The sequence below is a fragment of the Telmatherina bonti genome (genome assembly GCF_933228915.1).
Source record: "Telmatherina bonti genome assembly, chromosome: 5".
NCBI lineage: Eukaryota > Metazoa > Chordata > Actinopteri > Atheriniformes > Telmatherinidae > Telmatherina > Telmatherina bonti.
This window is the reverse complement of record NC_136623.1, coordinates 10,954,868-10,973,021: the sequence shown is the minus strand read 5'-3', so window position 1 is coordinate 10,973,021 and position 18,154 is coordinate 10,954,868. Positions and strand designations below refer to the sequence as shown.

The window sequence follows — 18,154 nt, the reverse complement described above, 5'->3', positions numbered from 1 at the left end:
ACTGACGCTCGATTGGCAACTGAAGACTGCACTAGAATAAACCGCAAAGAGAAAAAAAAATCGCTCCTTTTTATTTTTATGATTTATTTTAAGAACCAAGTTTGTATTTGAGATTAAAATCCGATTAATCGCTCAGGCCTAGAACACGGTGGGAGATTGAGTCTGTAATAATGTGCTCATTATGTTGCTATCAATCTATCTATCTATCTATCTATCTATCTATCTATCTATCTATCTATCTATCTATCTATCTATCTATCTATCTATCTATCTATCTATCTATCTATCTATCTATCTATCTGCTTGCCTGCCTGCCTGCCTTCCTTCCTTCCTTCCTTTGATGATTATCTGTGCACCATTGAATATTCAGACATCTGTAACAGCTGCAGTCTCTGCATTTTGTTAACTTTATAGCATGGTTAATATAAAACGTGATGATAAGCTTTAGGTTTGCTTGTATCTATTGAAGGTTCAGCAATAAATTGCGATAAATAGCTTAACATTAAAGTTTGAAGTCAACATAATTCTGACTCTTCAGCTATTCAACACTGAATTGTTTAAATTGCAGGTTTTAAATTTTGCTCTGCACGTTGTTTTTTTTTTTTTTTTTTGTTTATTTTTAGTTTTTGGGTCAGATTTTTCCAAAAAGTGCATCTTTAATAAGTGAGGTCATCTGGCTTATGAAAAAAAAACCTTACTGTATTCTCCTTATTGCAGTATTGTTATTTTAAATGACTTAAAGGGAATTTTAATGTCTTTTGTGTAATTTTCTTTGGCATCTATCCTAATTTTACTGCTTTGGTTCACTCCTGCTGTGTTGGTGAAAACCAAAAAACAGAACGTAAAGAATAAATATGAGACATAATGAGGCCAACAGCTTGTATTTATTATTGTTCTTATGATGCAAACTTTAGACAGCAGGTGCTGTATTGTACAGTCATGCAGGCTAGAAAGCACACCCTCTTCCATTACTAATGTTTTACATATCTGTACAGAATTATCATCCGGTCATTAGTAGGTCTTAATTGATGTTCTGCTGATCAAATTGGCTTGATAAATTGATCATTATCAGCGTAAGCACCTCCATAAAAGCAGACATTTTTGCTAGTTTGCTGGTCTGGAGCATTCAGCATGTGTTTACACAGTGCCATGGAGGAAAGACATCAGCAGTGATCCTGTAGATGCAACTGTTGCTGCCCATCAGTATGTCATGCCATTTCTGAATAATATGGAGTCCATTATTAAATGATAATCATGGAAAACTTTCAGAACAAATGCTAATCCTCCAAGCGATGGACATTACCGCAAGTTCAGCCTAAGTTTAGACCATGCAATGCTCAGAAAGAAAACAAAACAAACTACATGTCAGACTCTGCAGGACCCTTGGTTCACATGTTAACTGTTAAACAACATGAGAGGATAATTAGAAAAAGACGGAAATGTCACGGGCGGATACAAGCATCAAAACCTCTGGAAAAATATTCCAGCGACAAATGAGGCCAAAGTGTAGATGCATTGTCACACACACACACACACACACACACACACACACACACACTGCACACGGTTGAACTAAGGATATTGGTACAAATACCTCTGACAGCTACAGCTTGGCTGAAAGATTCCAAACAAAGCAACAAATATATAACAGAATGGCTGAAGAAGAAAAGAAACTGTTGTCGGCCTCATCCCATTTCCCAGTGGATGCTGCTAAGTCTCAATGAGCAGATGCAACATTTGCTACATTTACATGGGAGTTTTAATTCCTGTTTAATTCCGAATAAAAGTTAATTCCGCTTTAAACGGATGAAAAACGACCATGTAAACACTTCATTCCTAATGCAAATTTCTATTTGGAATTAAACTTAATTCCGATGTAAGTGGCTGATTTATTTGCATTTTAATCCAGAACTATTTAATTCCTCTGTCATGTAAACCTTAATTCTGCTCTAAGTTAATTCTGGTCGTTCTGAGCATGCTCGTTAGCTTGTCCTGTCCCGATGAGGCGCGTTGTTTTGCCTCCCGTGTTCGGTGGTCTATCAGTTGCTGCAATAAGTGAAGTAGTATGCTGGTGTTGAGCTGCTACTTCACATTTATAATAAAAATAGCGGCAAAACTTGTGCTTATTATGTAGTTTTTACAAGGTAGGACTGAAAAGACGAGAAGCAAGGAGCCAACTTTGTTTATTTCCGGTATACGTCATACGTCACGTGCACCCTCTGTCCAATCAGAACCCTTCCCAACCCGCCGCTCTGAAGAGGAATTAAGTCAGGACGTGTTTCATGTAAACCTTCATTTGGAACCATTATTTTCACGTAAACCCGTAGGAGAAAATGTTAATTCCGAGTTATATAATTCAGAATGAATAATTCCAAATGAAAAAACATCATGTAACCGTAACCACTGTAGAGACGGAAGGGGCAAAGTCTTCCACACTGCCAGGGGAGACCGACAACAACAATATCAAGTTATATCTGCTAACAGAGGTTTTCTTAGTTCCTCACACCCTGCTTCTACAGTTCATCGTAACATTTTGCTAAATAAATTATCACAATATGATGTATGTTCATCTGGGGTTTAAGTTGCAAATTAGGTAAGAACCAGGTGATCTTCTGTTGTTTGTTGGCATCAAGTGAAAGTATATTTTCCTTTTCATTTGACTCTATAACATATAGTGGAGTTATTGTAACCTTGCTGCTCCTCAGGTACCTTCGCTCCAGAGACGGATAAGGTGATTTATGGCCTGGTGTTCCCTATCAAGTCATTCGAGAACCTCGGTGTTCAGGTTAGTTCTCCATCCCTGATGTGACTTCCATGAGTCGGCCGTCACTCGAGCAGCTCACCTCATCTCATTTAAGTATGAGATGAGGTGTGAGCTCATGTTTCCTTTGCTGGCTGAGTGGCCATTTTGTAACCATAACATTATTACTCTATTCCAAACAAACTGCCCAGCTGAGGTGAAAGAAGCCAATAAAATGAAATACCAGCTGTATGTTATAATTATTTTTGCTTCCCTCACCATTGGCAGCGTAACAGCATGATTAACATTCTGCCCAATGGAGACAGAAAGTTCACCCAGGATTAATTATAACAGCTACAGCTTAGCTACCATTCATCAGTTCAATGTACTGTTAAATTATTTGTCGATATCTAACCTGTGTGTGTATTATTTACTCTCTTTTAGGTGCATTATTACAAATATTTGTGGAAAAAGTCCAAAACTTACAAGAAAATCAGCGACAAGTTGTTAACCTTCCTCAACGGTCCAAGTTGGAAACCTGGTAAACCTCGGCTGGGTGACCACCTCGGCAATCCCAAGGTTGGCATCATTCCTGAACAACTACAGAAAAATGCAAAAACACCCAAAAAAAACTAGCGTTCAGACATGCGGAAAACAAAGGCCTAAATGTTTCAGAGCATTCCCTCTTCAAGAATTCATATATTGTGCAAGTTTTACAAGAAACTACCACATGAAACAAAAGCAGCAAAGCCTTTTCGAGGCATTACAACAAATTCTGCTTCACTGTCTTTTAACACAGTTTGCTGGAATAAAACCACATGCAGTTAACTGTGATAGTGTGTGTGTGTGTGTGTGTGTGTGGGCGCGCAGATAGAAATAAAGGTTTGAGTTGAATGCCGCAGTGGTTTGCTTTGAAACAGTGGTGTCACATGTTTAGCTACACATGTTGAAAAGAAAAGGGAGAAAAAAAAAACTTTTATTTGCTTAAATTGTTCCTTTAAAGCCAGTGGGGTTACTCCACACAGGAAAAAAATGGATTTGAAGTGAAATATTTTGGCTTTATGTAGGCGGCTGCTTGCTGATATCTGCTGATGAAGGCAAGAAAGGAAAGCGAACAGAGTGAAGGAGGACAGAGTGTTGACTGCTTTTCAGCTCTTTGAGAAGAAGCAGAGCAGCAGCCTGTAATACCTACAGGATTGGGGGATGTGGGGGGGGGGGGGGGGGGGGGGGGGGGAGACCCACATGTGGTGGTTTTTGGATCTTCAGGATGCTGGAAACCCCCCAAATGAGAGTCAAGGCATTTTTTTTTCAATATCTATTTTGATTCTTTTCCCCAGAGAGGTCAGAGTTTCATCAGAACACCCTCAGGTCTCATCAGTTATCGCTTCAGACGCAAAAGCAGACAAAAACAGCTAAAATGAGTCAGGGAATTCTTACAGAAGGACTCATTTATTCCACAGTGTTTGGGAAACCGCTACACCCAATAAATCCTGGATGTCTTTGGAGATGGAGCAAAACAAGCTCATTTTCACAAGTTGCTAAATTCAGCCTGTTGGAGACTAAAAGCCATAAGTCAAGGTTTAAATCCGTTTTGGCAACAAAGTTTTTCCCCTTGCTTTTTAATTCATTAAATTTAATGCTGTTTCTTGTTGCTTTGGTCATATCATTAATCCACTGCCGCTTATAGTCTTTTCAGGATTTGTTAAATTTGTAATCCTGGACTTTTTCAGCATGTCATAAACCTTTTTTCTGTAACTTTGATGCTTGGCATATTTTCAGCAATACTCACTAAATGTGTGTGTATTGTGTAATTTCCTCTTTATGTAGTCATTTTATTGTTCCTGGCAGAGCATTCAGTCATGCACAAGTGGCACAAATGATTACTGGTAAATGATACATCCCTTTATTGAACATGTAAAAACAAAATGTAGATGTCATTTGGAAAAGGATGAAATGTTCCTGACTTTCATTTAGTCATTTTTAAAATAATGTTTATTTTAAAAGGCTGCAACTTGAACAGATGCGCCTTTTTAAGTTGTGATCTAATAGAAATCAACCGAAATATCTGCATTGTGCAGTTGGGTCATTTTGGACCTCATGACCTGCTTTGTTAAAGCCACACTAATAAACTTTGGCACCCCCTAACTTTTGTCTAATTCACCATCCATCATGCATCCTGTCTCCTCTCAGAACTCTCTAAAGCCACTAAAAGTCAGTCTGATGTGTGCTCTTGTCTTGTGTTTCTTTGAATCACCCATGGTTTGATTCAAAAACACCTAGTGGTACTACCAGGGATGGCCAAGTCCGGTCCTCAAGATCTACCTTCCTGCAACATTTAGATGCAACCCTTCTCCAACACACCTGAATCAAATTAAAAGGCTCATTGTGAGGCCTCTGCAGAGGTAATTGACATGCACATGAGGGAATTTAGCCTTTGATTCAGGTGTTTTGGAGAAAGCATGCATATAAACGTTGCAGGGCAGTAGCTCTCAAGGACTGGACTTGAGAGCTACTGCTAGTGTGTTAATATCCAGTTACTGCCGTGTGACGTGGCACCGTAAAGCAAAGTGCAGCTGTAACATGATGCCCCGGGCTGAAAAACTAAAAGGTGTCAAGAGCAATTTTGCAACCTTGGGACGCTGGAGTAACAATGGCTACTTTTACATGAACAAATATTTCTTCTATCCAGCTGGAAAAAAGTCCGATCACAGAGTCCAGCTGATATGTTGACAGTTGTCCTCATATGTATTCATACCCTCCCATTAAAGAAGAAAAAAACCCCAGCTGCCTGTGAAATAAGCTAAAATTGACAAAAGTGATGATAAATAAAAATGTATTAAAATCATTACATTATTTTCTAATTCTGGTTCAATAGAAATCATTTTTTAAAAAAGCAAAGAAATATGATAAAATAATATATGTTACATCACTCATACATCAATCCTTTAATGTTTCCGCTCCAGTCAGGTGTTTTCTGTTCCTCTCAGTCAGACTTCTGCACCTGTTGACAGGTATTTTGTCCCACTGTTTATCAGAAAACTGCTTTAATTTGTCCAGGACTGATTTGTTTGTTTGTTTTGTTTTGTTTTGTTTTTTTTTCTTTTTCTTTAACTCAATTAAATGAAAAAACAGTATCTTATATCAGAAAATTATAATTTAGCAAATTTTTAGTTATTCCTTTTTTCAGTCTCCAGTTATTTGAGTGACTGTTGTGAATTCAGCCGTTTCTTTAATGAAACGTATGAATAAATTTGAGGACGACTGTACATAGACTCGACATAAAGCAATCGGATCAGCTGTGTTTACATAATAGAAAGATGATAAAATAATGTGTGCACTAATTCAGAAACAAAAGATATATATTTAAAAAGAATGTTTGTCTTTTAGAAACTCAAAATCTGCTTTCATCTTGGCATCCAATAATCCCAGATGCTCTAGTTCAGGTGATAGATAATCATTATCTGTAAAATGCTTCAAGCAAATCCCCCCAACCTGCCCCAAAAAGAGAGGACTGGGCCGAAACGTTACATACCATTTGAGCTGTTTGGAGTATTTTAGAAAATGTAGATTCCCTGAAATTTTCATGCTCCGCCATCTCAATAGTTTTTAGGAAATGGTTTGAGAAAAGAAAACATCCAGTGTGCAGCGCTTCGATGTTAGAGGTCTAAAAGTAAGGCCAAACTGGTTTGAGCTGCATCCAAGGTATGCAGAAACGATCTGAGCTCACATTTTATCCAACAGTGAAGCAGATGGGTCACAGAAGATCACACTACAACCATCTTCCCTTGGCTAAGAAGAGATTATGGAGGCCACAGTGGGCATGAGCTCACAGTTAATGGACAAAGGAAGACAGAAATGTTTCCCCTTCTATCGAGTCTTTATTTCTGCAGTGGGGTTAGTCGTTAGAGTGAAACCTTCAGCCAACTGAGCTTCATTTAAACCCAGAAATCTTTCCAGTTTACTCATCCTTATGTGTGAATATTTATTCAGATGCATTCTTTTGAAGCTTTAAGGGTAGAAATGAAAGATGTCTGATATAATCGGCATATCGATATCATTGGCCGATATCGTCATTAAAATGCAATCTCAGAAATAATCTGTGTTGGTTTTTACTTTTTGAATGACATTTTACACAACATGCACATATCATATATCAAACTCTTCAGCTAAGTCTCATCTAACTCAAAATGACAAAATATAAGAGATTTCATGTATAGTTTTCCATATATTTTTTGTATTTTTGGCACAACTTGCTCCAAAAAAATTGGTATCAGCTGAAATCGGTTTCAGAAACGAAGATTTAGATTAAATCAGTTTATCGGATATGCGTGTAAAAAAGCCAATATTGAACATTCCCTCGTACAAAATACACAGAAAGTTCTTCAAAAGGAGGTTATCCCTGACTTGAGATGCACAGCAGCAGTTTTTAGTTGTGCAAGTGGAGGTATTCTGGTCGGTATGAGTATTTGTCCAGAAAATTACTCACAAAAACAAAGAAAGAAAAATTGGGGTTTGGGAAATTAAACATGTTTATTTTCTATGTGCAGGTTACTGGAAAGGAAGTGCCTCATAATCCCAGCTGGTCTCTGCCATTGCAAGCGTATGTGGTCACACATTTCCTGCTGGTGTTGTGGACCTACCATGAGCTCTTTGAAAACAAAATGGTACGTATTTTCTGCTTTTGTAAAAGCCCATTTTTCTGCCCTGCTCGGCGTTTTCAGTCATGCTTATCAGTTTTATTAAACCAAAGCTGGTGAACTATTAGTCTGACAGATGTGTTTAAGCTACCGTTTATATCATAACGTATAGCAAGGTGGTCCAGATCCCTTAAGCTGAGGTCGCCTGAATTCTGCCTGTTTGTTTGCCAACATTATTTCACCCAATTATGCAGTTTGTTGTGGCTGCTTCATGGTGGACTGGAGTCCTGTACTTATCCAGCAGTAAAAGACTAGCTCTGTCTAAATCCTGACAGAATGACGGATCGGCATTCCCCTTTAAAACAACCTTTGTCTATTATTTTCCACTCGACAAGCCAAGAGACCCCCTTCCTTCTTCTTCAGAAGAAAAAAAAGAGAAGCAGGTCTCCTCAGCAGTTATCTTTGGAAGGTTTTTTTCCCTACAGGCATAGTTTTGGTTAGCCAAAAAGTGCCGTCACGCCCATCCTTTTCAAACTCCCAAATAAAATGTCCTGTCTTTTTCTTGTCTGATCGTTACCTCCATGGGGCTCTTTCAGTTGTGGTCCCTCTCTCTCTCTCCCTCTCTCTCTTCCTCACACACATGTCCTGTGCAGAGTTGAGAGTTCCCCTCCCTCTTGGCGAATGAAATGCCAGCTGGTGGTCCAGCAGTGAACACAAACGCCTTAATTGTCGAGTCAACCATTTCCCAACCCAAATAGCCTTCAGGATGCAGCAATCAGGACTTGGAGGGAAAATAACAAAGTGAGCACTCTGGCCCGACAATAAATCATGTCACTGTTATGTATTTATACCCACATGTCCGCAAGCCGCTTATTTAGCTTGACAATTGAAGATACACTGCAGGACAATTTATGGGCTTTACGTTAATTCGAGGCCATGAAAACATGACTATTTCAAACAAGTGAAGCCAGTCTTCAATTACGTTATCGTCAGGTCAACGTGCATATTGTATTAGGCTAAACAGATACTATTAGAGGCAGAAAGGGAAACCAAGCATGACTTTTTATCTCTAAGTCCCGGCGAGTGTTTCTGTGTTTGCAGCATACGGACTTTATTTATAAGTTAGCATGTAAAGCGTTAAGCAAACTGGGATGAATCTGAACATTTTTATTTTATAAATCACTTCAAAGGGCTTCATTTCATCAGAAATTAACTAGTAATACTGCATTTATTTACATTGTACTGCTTCTGGGCAGTTCCTAGATAGCCACTTATTTTTTATTTAACCCTTTCATGCATAGTGGCCATATTGTGGACACCTGTTTACAAGCTTTTTTCTTGCATATTCATGAATAATGATGGTATTTTTGTAAATAAACCACTTCAGGGGATGTTAGTGAGTCATCCAATACGTTTCCACTCACTGGAGGAAAAATAAATATGTGATATAATTGAACGTAATGTAATTACGCATGTTTGCCTTTGTGATAAATAGGAAAAGAAAATGATGCAGCTATATTTTATACAATATTTACATAATATAAATATGATGATATATTATTTTATTAATATTTCATAGAATACATTTAAATAAATCATAAATGATGAATTATAAATACCTCTAATAAACAAAAAAAGCATCATTGCATATGTCTGTAGAGGTAAAATACTGTATTTAAAAAATGTTGCATTGTTTCTCATTATTTCATGGATGAAAGGGTTAATTTACAGTTGTACATTTAAGCTATGTATGAATATGTTAATGCTTATTTTCCCAATGAGGAGGTGGGATCAAATGTTTGGGTACACCTTTTCTAAACTTTTGTTTAGGATGTTGCTTTTATAAAACTTATAACCAACACTGCTCTGTAGCTGATTGATGTTTATTTAGCTGTTTTATTTCGTGATGTTGTACTTTTAGTTTTTTTCATCTGGATGCTTTGAAAGGAAACATGCAACCTTCCCATTTTAGACAAAGTTACTGGGAATGGTCAACATCTTTTGAATTCCTCTAAGTTTAACTACTGTCTTTTATAGCTCTCAATTTGGGGCCATGTTTCGATCGTCAGTCATATGCAGAAGCTTGTGAAGCTGCAGACTTATTTGCAGAACATCCCAGTTTTTCCATCTTTTTATTTTACTGAAACTCAAGCAGTTTTACTCTGAAATGACAGCATAGAACAAATAAATGATTAAAGTTGACAAGAGGTCATGCGATCCATTTATAAACCAAAATGTATTGGAAACCTCTGACTCATCAAAGTAGCCATCTTTGGCAGCGACATCCTGGTTTCTGAACATACTGGTGGCGTTCTTTCTAAAATGGAAACAAAAATACTCCTGTCAGCTGCTTTTTTTGGGGAAACTTTCGATTCTCAGAACTCTTCTTTTGATCAGAAATGAGCTGGAATTACAAATAGCACGGTTATTCTGCAACAATTTCCTCACCATGAGCTGATTGCGTAACTTTGTCCTCAATTATTTGTCTTAAATATTTTCACACATCTGCATTTTTATGCATAAAACTGCACAATGTGAATCCTTAAAGAGTGATTGGTCCATTTTTTTGCCTCTTTATAAAAGCAAGGGAATGTCAAAATGTCAGACACACTTCTCAGCATAATGCCGTACAGCTTAACATAAACACAACTGACTTCAGCTACTTGTATCAGATTAACTGAGGGCATATTTTCTGTGTAACCAACTGGAAAAACCTTTCATAGCCGACATACCGTTGTTTCTCCAACTGTCCAACCTGCCTCCTTGAACCCTGTGAGAATAACAGCCAGAGCGCCTGAATAATGAGTTAATCTCCTACGTCTCGGGGGACAACAAAACAACACAATCAGTCCTCTGCTCGCGGCGCGGTGCTGCCACCAGATGTTAACTTTCATTTCTGGCCACCGCTGCCGATTCTGTCGGATGATTTTGGATCATATTTAAAATGAACAGGATGAAAAAAGCTTTAAACATTATGTGCACTAAATTAAAAATAAAAGAAAAATGCTGCAAAATAAGAGGTGAGTCCTGCTGAGAGTGAATGATTTCAGCGGACAGAAACGTGAGCAAACGCGTCTGTTCTGCCGAGCCCTGTGGGTTATTAGACACAGATAAGTTCACATAACCTCTGATTCCTAAATAATTCTCCACTCATTACACTTCCAACCAAAAATAACTGTCTCTATAGCCCTTGAACTCCTGAGTGGTGATTATTCTCCTTCAATTAACTTTGACAGTTCAGAGTGACTTTTGTTCGTTCAGCCCGACAGAAGCGCAAAAATCCCTCCAACTAAATCACTGAAGCCATAATTGCATCATCTCGCGTGTTCCCATATGAGGGCTCAGATAATATCCTCCTTATGGCTCGTCACTCCTGGAAAACATAAAGAAATACTGTTTTATTGCAACCTGTTGATGGGTTGATTTTATGCCGACTATATACAGTATCTCCTCCTGGGTATGGGAGCAGTGAGATTTGGCTGTTAGTCTCTGTATTGAGTGTCAGAGAAATATAAGCCCAAGCTGACAGCCCACAGCATCCTCAGGAGACACTTGGCTTCCAGCTGCTGCCCTCAGCCAAGGCCCTGTGTTAGAAAACACAAATTAGTTCTGTACTTTATGTGTTTGTGTGAATCCATTGTGTGTGTGTGTGTGTGTGTGTGTGTGTGTGTGTGTGTGTGCGTCCCAAATAGCTTGGAAAAGGTCAGAGAAAATCTGCATGGGATTTCTGCTTGGGTTGTTTTGGCTCCTTTTTAGGGGATTCAAAATGCTGTTTCTGTGGTCAAGTCTTCTGTCAAGAGCCATCCAGGATGATTAGAAGGCCCGCGTAAACTGGGCATGTCAGTGTAAAGTAAGAGGTCCAGTCCATCTGCTGCAGCGTTGTGTGTGTGCCAGTGCACTTCTTGGGAAGGTCAGACATGTTTTGGTTGGCAGTCGTAAACAGTCGAAGAGCCGTGCGGTTTTTATGACTGCTCTCCCTGGAAGGTCTCCTGAGATCACCTGACCAGTTATGGTATTGATTTAAGGTTTAGATTTTAATGTATTTTATTCTGACCACATCTCTCATGGTATGGAAATGCTCAATCCTAGATGCTGTCTCAGCTAACGACTCTGGGCATGACCAGCTACGTCCTGCTTACTCTCACCTCGCTGGGCTTCATCATGGATCAAAGGTACAGTTTGTTTGTTGGCTTGATTTTTAAATGAACAAACAGAGCATGTGCACACTTGACAAGATGATGGAAATACACAGCGGGAGATGAAGTTCAGACAGGAGACATCTGGTTTTGCTGTTAGTGTTTATCGGTTTTTGCCCAGTTTTGGGTTTTTTATGGCATTTTTACACAAAAAATAACAGATTAAACAAGCTTCCAGTGTTGCTTTAATGAGCTCATTTGATATTATGAGTGAGTACCGAGTAAAATGATAAAGATTATGAAGTAATTAAAGACATTTTTTTCTAAAAGCAGAGGAATTCCTGGAAAACTTTTTATTTTTAATTCCCAAATGATATTTAATGTTGATGTTAATAAATGCAAACTGCATAATTTTTTGTTAATATGCAAATAGTTTCCCTGGTGTCAACTTTACTGAAATTAGGGTTCAAATCAGTTTAAATGAAATCACAATAAATCATCAAGCTTTAAATATTTGGAAGCTCTCTTATTGTACCTCAGCATTATGTTGTCGTATTTATTTTGTCATGTTCAGGCCAACAGCAGCTTTCTTGGAGATGTTTCGTTGTGTTGTCATGGTGATGATGCTGAGGTGCAACTGCCTAACGATGCCCGTGCCTTCCCTTGTTGGCCCTACAAAGGTAAGATGAGCTCTACCGCAACATAATAGTCATCTCCACAGATTTGTTTCCACATGAGAGCTTGGTAGCTCCGTTGTCTGCTGTACATCTGAAGTACAGAGAGTTTGGTCAAAACTTGAAATGAGTTGAGATCAGAGCTGAGCTGCAGAAGTCTCACAAGCTCAATTTGCTTTTTGTCTCCAAACTCATATTTTTCCGAACCAGCCAGTATTTGCTTGGTTTTATTCAACTTCGAGCTTCTCCCCTGGAGACACAGAATATTTTATCCCACTTTTTATGCTTCCAACAATCCTTAAGATGTTTTTCTTTAGGTGTTGACAGCTGCATAGTTTAGCAGCTTGAGCTAACGTTAGCTTCCCAGACAACCGGTTCATGGTTTCTGCATGTGTGCACGGACAGCTGCAGGTTCAAGCTCCAAACCTGTGCCTCTGTGCATATTACACAACGTCTATATCCTAGTAAACACAATGGTTGCCTCTCTGATCTGTTTTCTTTATTAGGTTTGGCAGGATGACATAAAAAAAAGAAATAAGAAATTTGTCTCCAACTGCTTAACATGAATGTTGCCAAGGATATGGAATAAATTGTGACATATGGTGCAGAAATAAGGAATCCATTTCTCCCTTCTGGCACGTTCTCTGTTCGGACAATCAGTGTAGTTTTAAATCATCAGCTGGATTCCTTCTCAGGACTTCTTTAGCTCTTGATTCAGAACTTCTAAGGTAAAAATCTTACCTCATGCATTTTGAAGTGTTCCTTATCCTGTTGTGTGGTTTAATCCAGCGCTTACTTAGCTTCTGATTTCCTATGTGTAAATAGTGTGATTAAAATCATTTCGATTATTTGTATAGTCCTGTAAATTACACCTCAGCACTGGCCTGCAGACAGTGCCTTTACGAGATGACAGCCAAGAGTTTTAATTTTCGACTTTGGCCACACCGTGGAAGTAATGCTAATTAGCTTTGGTGCAGATGTGGATATTGGCAGTTGCCAGTGAAAACACAAGGGACGGTTGCATATGTGATGGCCTTTTTCCTACAACTGGAGCTACCGCAACATGATCATAAAAATGAACACGCAGTAACAGTGTGGTCAAAGCGAGACAGGATTTAGGAATTGGCAGAAAAGTCGAACCTCAATCTCTGTTTAGTATCGCAGCAAGCTTTGGATCCCATCACATAATCGTCATCTACACACTGTAAATGTAGATGTGTGATTTTTCTTCTTCTTTAATTCCTTCAGCTAAACATCTGAAGTTAACATAGAAACAAAAGCTGACTTAAACAATCAAATTTCTGAGTTCATTTACGGCTGCCAGGTGATTCCAGTCACGGTATAGTTTGCGTTTTAATTGCTGAAACTTCTCAGCAATCATCGCAATATTACCGTGAAAGTAATTTGACTTTAAACAAGCTTACAAGCGACAAAAAGAGTTAAACTTTCAGTTTTTACTCAGACAATAATCAAAACATTTGCGCTGAATACTTCAAAGAACCATGGTTAAATATAATGGGAAAGTGAGTTCATGCAGTTTTTGCCGTTTCCAAACTGCTTAATTTCTGTAATTTTTCAGCATAAACATTATAATGTAGTTGTTGTCATGGTAATATTGCAGCAAAAAAAAAAACAAAAAAACAGATTTTAATTTAAGAGAAGAAGCTCCCTTCCCTTTAGACCTAAATCCCTGGACCCCCCTCCTTCCCCGCTCTACATCCCACACAGGCAGGGTGTTTGGAGGTGGCCACGTGCTGCTGTGTGGAGCCGTCAAGGTGGTCTTGATCGCTGCACCCAGTATCACCTCCCAGTTTTAATTACACTTAGTCATCATGACATAAAACACTGACAACTCATGGACAAGGTTGTGTATGTGGGGGGCATGTTTGTAGGTAGGGGGCCGTGACGGGTTGGGTGTGTCAATGATGGAGTGTGCTTGTGAATAAAGAGGACTGTGAATATATATGGGGGGTGTAGGAGTGTGTGTGTTTGTTTAGAGTGGAGTGTGTGAATGCGAGTTGAGGGGGATGTGGGATGGGGCGTGTGTGGGTATATAGAAGTTGAGAGATGGGGTGGGAGGTGTGAGATGTAAATGGGGCAGTGTATGAGTGGAGATAGAAGGGTGGGTTGGGGTATGTGTGTGTGGGGAGGAGTGGGTGATTTTGAGGCGGGTTGGGAATGTGTGTGGATAAAGAAAGGAGTGTGTGAATGGGGGGGTGAACGTGTTGAGGTGTGTAGACGGGGAGCTTGTGAGGGCAGTTGTGTTATGGGGTGTGTATGGGGAAGTATGTGAGAGGGGGATAGGGGGGTAGGGGAGTGTGAGATGAAGCATAGGAGGAAGTATGGGTGTGTGAATGTGTGTGTATGTGTGTGTTTGGGGGGTATGGGGGGCGCGACTGGTGCACTGTGGCCTGGCTGCCGTTTGGTGGTGATCTGGGAGTCCTGGCCTGCGGGGGTGGGGGGGTTGCTTTCGGGCTCATGGGCCCTGGGGCCCATGCACTGTCTACCCGGGGCGGGTGGCTGCCGGTTGCCCAGTCTAGGGGTTCTCCTGGAATTCCTCTTTCCCTTGTGTGGGCGGGAACACATTGGCATGATCACTCTTCTCTGAACACTTAAAACTTGGCAAAGTAAATTTGCTCAGCAGAACACACCCTGCACTGGAATAAGCGAGTATGGAAACTGGATGGATGGGATGTTTGAAAAGTAAACTTAAAACTCAAATTTTTAGAGATATTGCTTCACTTAACATGAATTGTTTCAGCTCAGACAAACGCAGACCGAAAGAAGTCGTCCTAATTTTAATTTTTCAGTTAAATTAACGTCACAAACTACATTTGAGTAATTTTAAAAACATTTTGCAGCTGGTTGCCTCACTTTTTAAAGTGCACACAACTTTGCAGCGGTGAACCATTTTATCTTTCCTTTTTATGAAGATTTTAACAGCTTTCACGCCTTACATTTACAGGATGTCCTGTTTGCCACTCAGTTGCCACATCTGATATTCTGGTCCACTGACCTTACCAGTGAACTATAAATGGGATTTATTAGTACTTCTCACTTTTCAGTATAGGCAAGCACTCAAATGTAACTGCTCGTACTTGTACTTGGTTTGAAAAAGTGTGGTATTTGTTAGAGTTGCACAATTAATCGTGAAAAAAAATTGCAATCTTGATTCATACTTGTATACCATCTCATTTTCAAATGACAACGACGAAGAAAAAAAAAAAAAAAAAAAAAGAAGACCACGAATATACCGCATTTTGAACCGGGACATCACCTGCATAAAAACAAGCACTCCCTCAACATATGACGACGACGACTCCTTATACTACGTGACACAGATGCCGGCTGGTCGGAAAAAACTTGGCGACTTTCTCGCTAAATCTGGCGACTTTCCAAACCCTCTTGGTGGCTTTTTTTTTGTTTAAAGCGACAAATCTAGCGACTTTTATTGGAGTTATTGGAAATGTTTCTGGTGTTTTGGCGACTGACTTGAAAGCACATATTGATTAGCAGTTACTGTATCGAACAAGTAGCAGGAGCCTCTCCCCGTAATAAAGCACTCCCAGCCGGTCAGAGGAGCAGAGAGGACACTTGCACAAGTCCGCGTGAACAGTCAAAATGAATAGTGCATGTGCAAATCCACCGCTGATCCCTCCCTGGCTTACAGAGTGGGATGTAAACTAACATAATTTCTATTGTCTCTGTTTTGGTCCATTTAGATTGTTAATGTCCAGTTTAAACTATCTATCCAATAAGTAGTTTAAAAAGTTATGTTTTTGCCAACTTATGTTCGTGTTTTACTTTGACTAAAAACAAACCAAAAGTTAAAAAAAAAACTACAAAAAACAAATAACAAAACGAAGTAACTCTGCCAAAGTGTCTCTTTTGGGTCACTTTGCTGGTCCAAAGTAAAGAAAGTAGCTATTGGCTGTTCTAAAAGTCGCCACAAGTCGCTGAATGTCATCGCCTAATTTGCATAATGGCCATATGCGTGTAATGTAAAGACGTTGTAGGAGAGAGGAATAATGTTGGGAAACAAAAAATGAGTCAAATCCACCTGAAATATGTTTAGTACTATGAATAAACTCTTTTCTGTTGTTTTTTTTTTTTTTTTAAGTTTTTTTTAAATTATTTTTATTTTGCCATTGAAATAGGCACTTTAAAAAAAAGTAGATTTTGAATACCTTTACACCCACATTGCATAATCCAACCCTCCTGTTGTTTATATCTTAAGAAACATACCTACCTCTCATCACCTTATCCACAGAAAAATATTGTTAAAAAATGTTGCTATTAAAATTATTCAAAGGTTGTGTGTGTGAGAGAAGACAAGAGAGTCATTCATTGTTTTTATGTTCAGTGTCAGCTGTTGCAAAGTTGATGTGCTGGTAATACGTGCAATAAATATTTATATTGGTAAAAAATCGTGAGAGAATCGTGATCTCAATTCTAAGTAAAAAAAAAATCATGATTCTCATTTTATCCAGAATCGTGCAACCCTAGTATTTGTGCATCCCTATTGTTAAGAAACATCAGGAACCTTGTTGAAAATGTAAGCTTAACCTGAAAGTTGGCTATTTTTAGGCTCCCCCCTCTTTTAGAGTTCCAGCTGAATGTCTTTAGGAGAACTCTGCTGCTTTAAAGAGACCCGAGCTCCCCTGTAATTGGAACCATAGTTGCAGTTGTCTGAGATTTAACTCCTATAAGTTCAGACTCCACTTTAAGGTAAATTGTCATATGTTACAAATAAATACAGACACATAGACCATGTTGTACTCCATATATTACCAACAAATAGACAGAGGATGCTGCGTTTACATTACATTTTTTTCACAAAATAAAAGCAATATTTTTTACAAACAGTTGCAATTTGCAGGTGTTTCCATCGAACACTGTTTAGCGCATTAGCCTTAGTTCATGTAAAATCTTGTCCGTCTGATGAGATTTTATAAGAATTGCATCTTATGCAAAGTAGCCACGTAGCTAAGACACAATTCCCTTCTTGCTGGGGAGAATTTACTGCGACTTTTTAAAGCCTTTTCCCACATTTGCTTTTGTAAAACTCTGGAATTTGCTGTTATTTGTTCCATACTTTGGAATCTTTACTAGAAATGAATAGTCATGACCCTCCACGTCACGTCCAAGGACATGAAAATGCAAAAAAAATGTATATACTTTTCTGCTACATTTCTATATTGAAACATCTGAAAAAAAAACACCTCAGGAGAGCGTAAAAACTTTTTAGTAATATTTCAGTCTGTTCAGAATGTAGATGTTTCCATTAGCGTTTTTATATTGCGATTTTTAGTTTTTGCTAGGTGTAATGGAAACGCACCTATTGATTTGTAAGGTCATGGCCATTTTTCCTGTGGTAGATTGTCTTTTATGAAATAAATGTGGTTTTAAATTCAAATTAAAAGTACATGTTACTGCAGAATAAAAAGAGCCCGACTGTTTAGCTTGTAAAATGGTGTCCCACTGACTGGGCAAGCCGTCACAAGGGCAGTCATCGTATTTGACCGTCTACAGCTCTTTGCTGAAATGGGATATGATGATGTTATGAAAACAGAATTGGTAGCCAAGACTTACTTCTTTCATTTGGTGTCATATTCACACCGCCGCAGTGTATTTTGCTCAGTCAGTGTAAGAGAGACTGAAAAGTGTGACAACATGCCCCAGTTTCTCTTATATCACACAGAAATTACCAAATTATTGTCTGTTTTGAGATTAAAACTGTACATGAAACTCTTTCACAGTATCATGCGCCCATGGTGTGTGTAACCTGGTTTTCTGTGATTGTGTGTGCTGTGTGGTCTGTTTTGTGTGTGTGAAATGTGTTTGAGTTGGGTGCTAAGTCCTGCCCTGCAGGCCTGTGATCTATGAGTCCAGATGCGTGGCGCAATTGACCATAAAATTGGCGAGCCTTTCTGGCTCTGGCAGCTCAACTGTAGATGGAGGTTGACC

At 38.9% G+C, this 18,154-nt stretch overlaps 1 protein-coding gene across 1 annotated transcript in view; it reads left to right on the top strand.

The window, feature by feature from the left end:
- The window catches only part of agmo (alkylglycerol monooxygenase), a 71,580-nt gene that overhangs the window by 36,113 nt on the left and 17,313 nt on the right, over nt 1-18,154 (top strand). Inside the window, exons 8-12 of the mRNA XM_079240054.1 lie at nt 2,706-2,785; nt 3,185-3,319; nt 7,288-7,404; nt 11,467-11,549; nt 12,088-12,193. Of these exons, the coding sequence (XP_079096180.1) occupies nt 2,706-2,785; nt 3,185-3,319; nt 7,288-7,404; nt 11,467-11,549; nt 12,088-12,193 (521 nt within the window). The remainder of the gene's footprint in view (nt 1-2,705; nt 2,786-3,184; nt 3,320-7,287; nt 7,405-11,466; nt 11,550-12,087; nt 12,194-18,154) is intronic.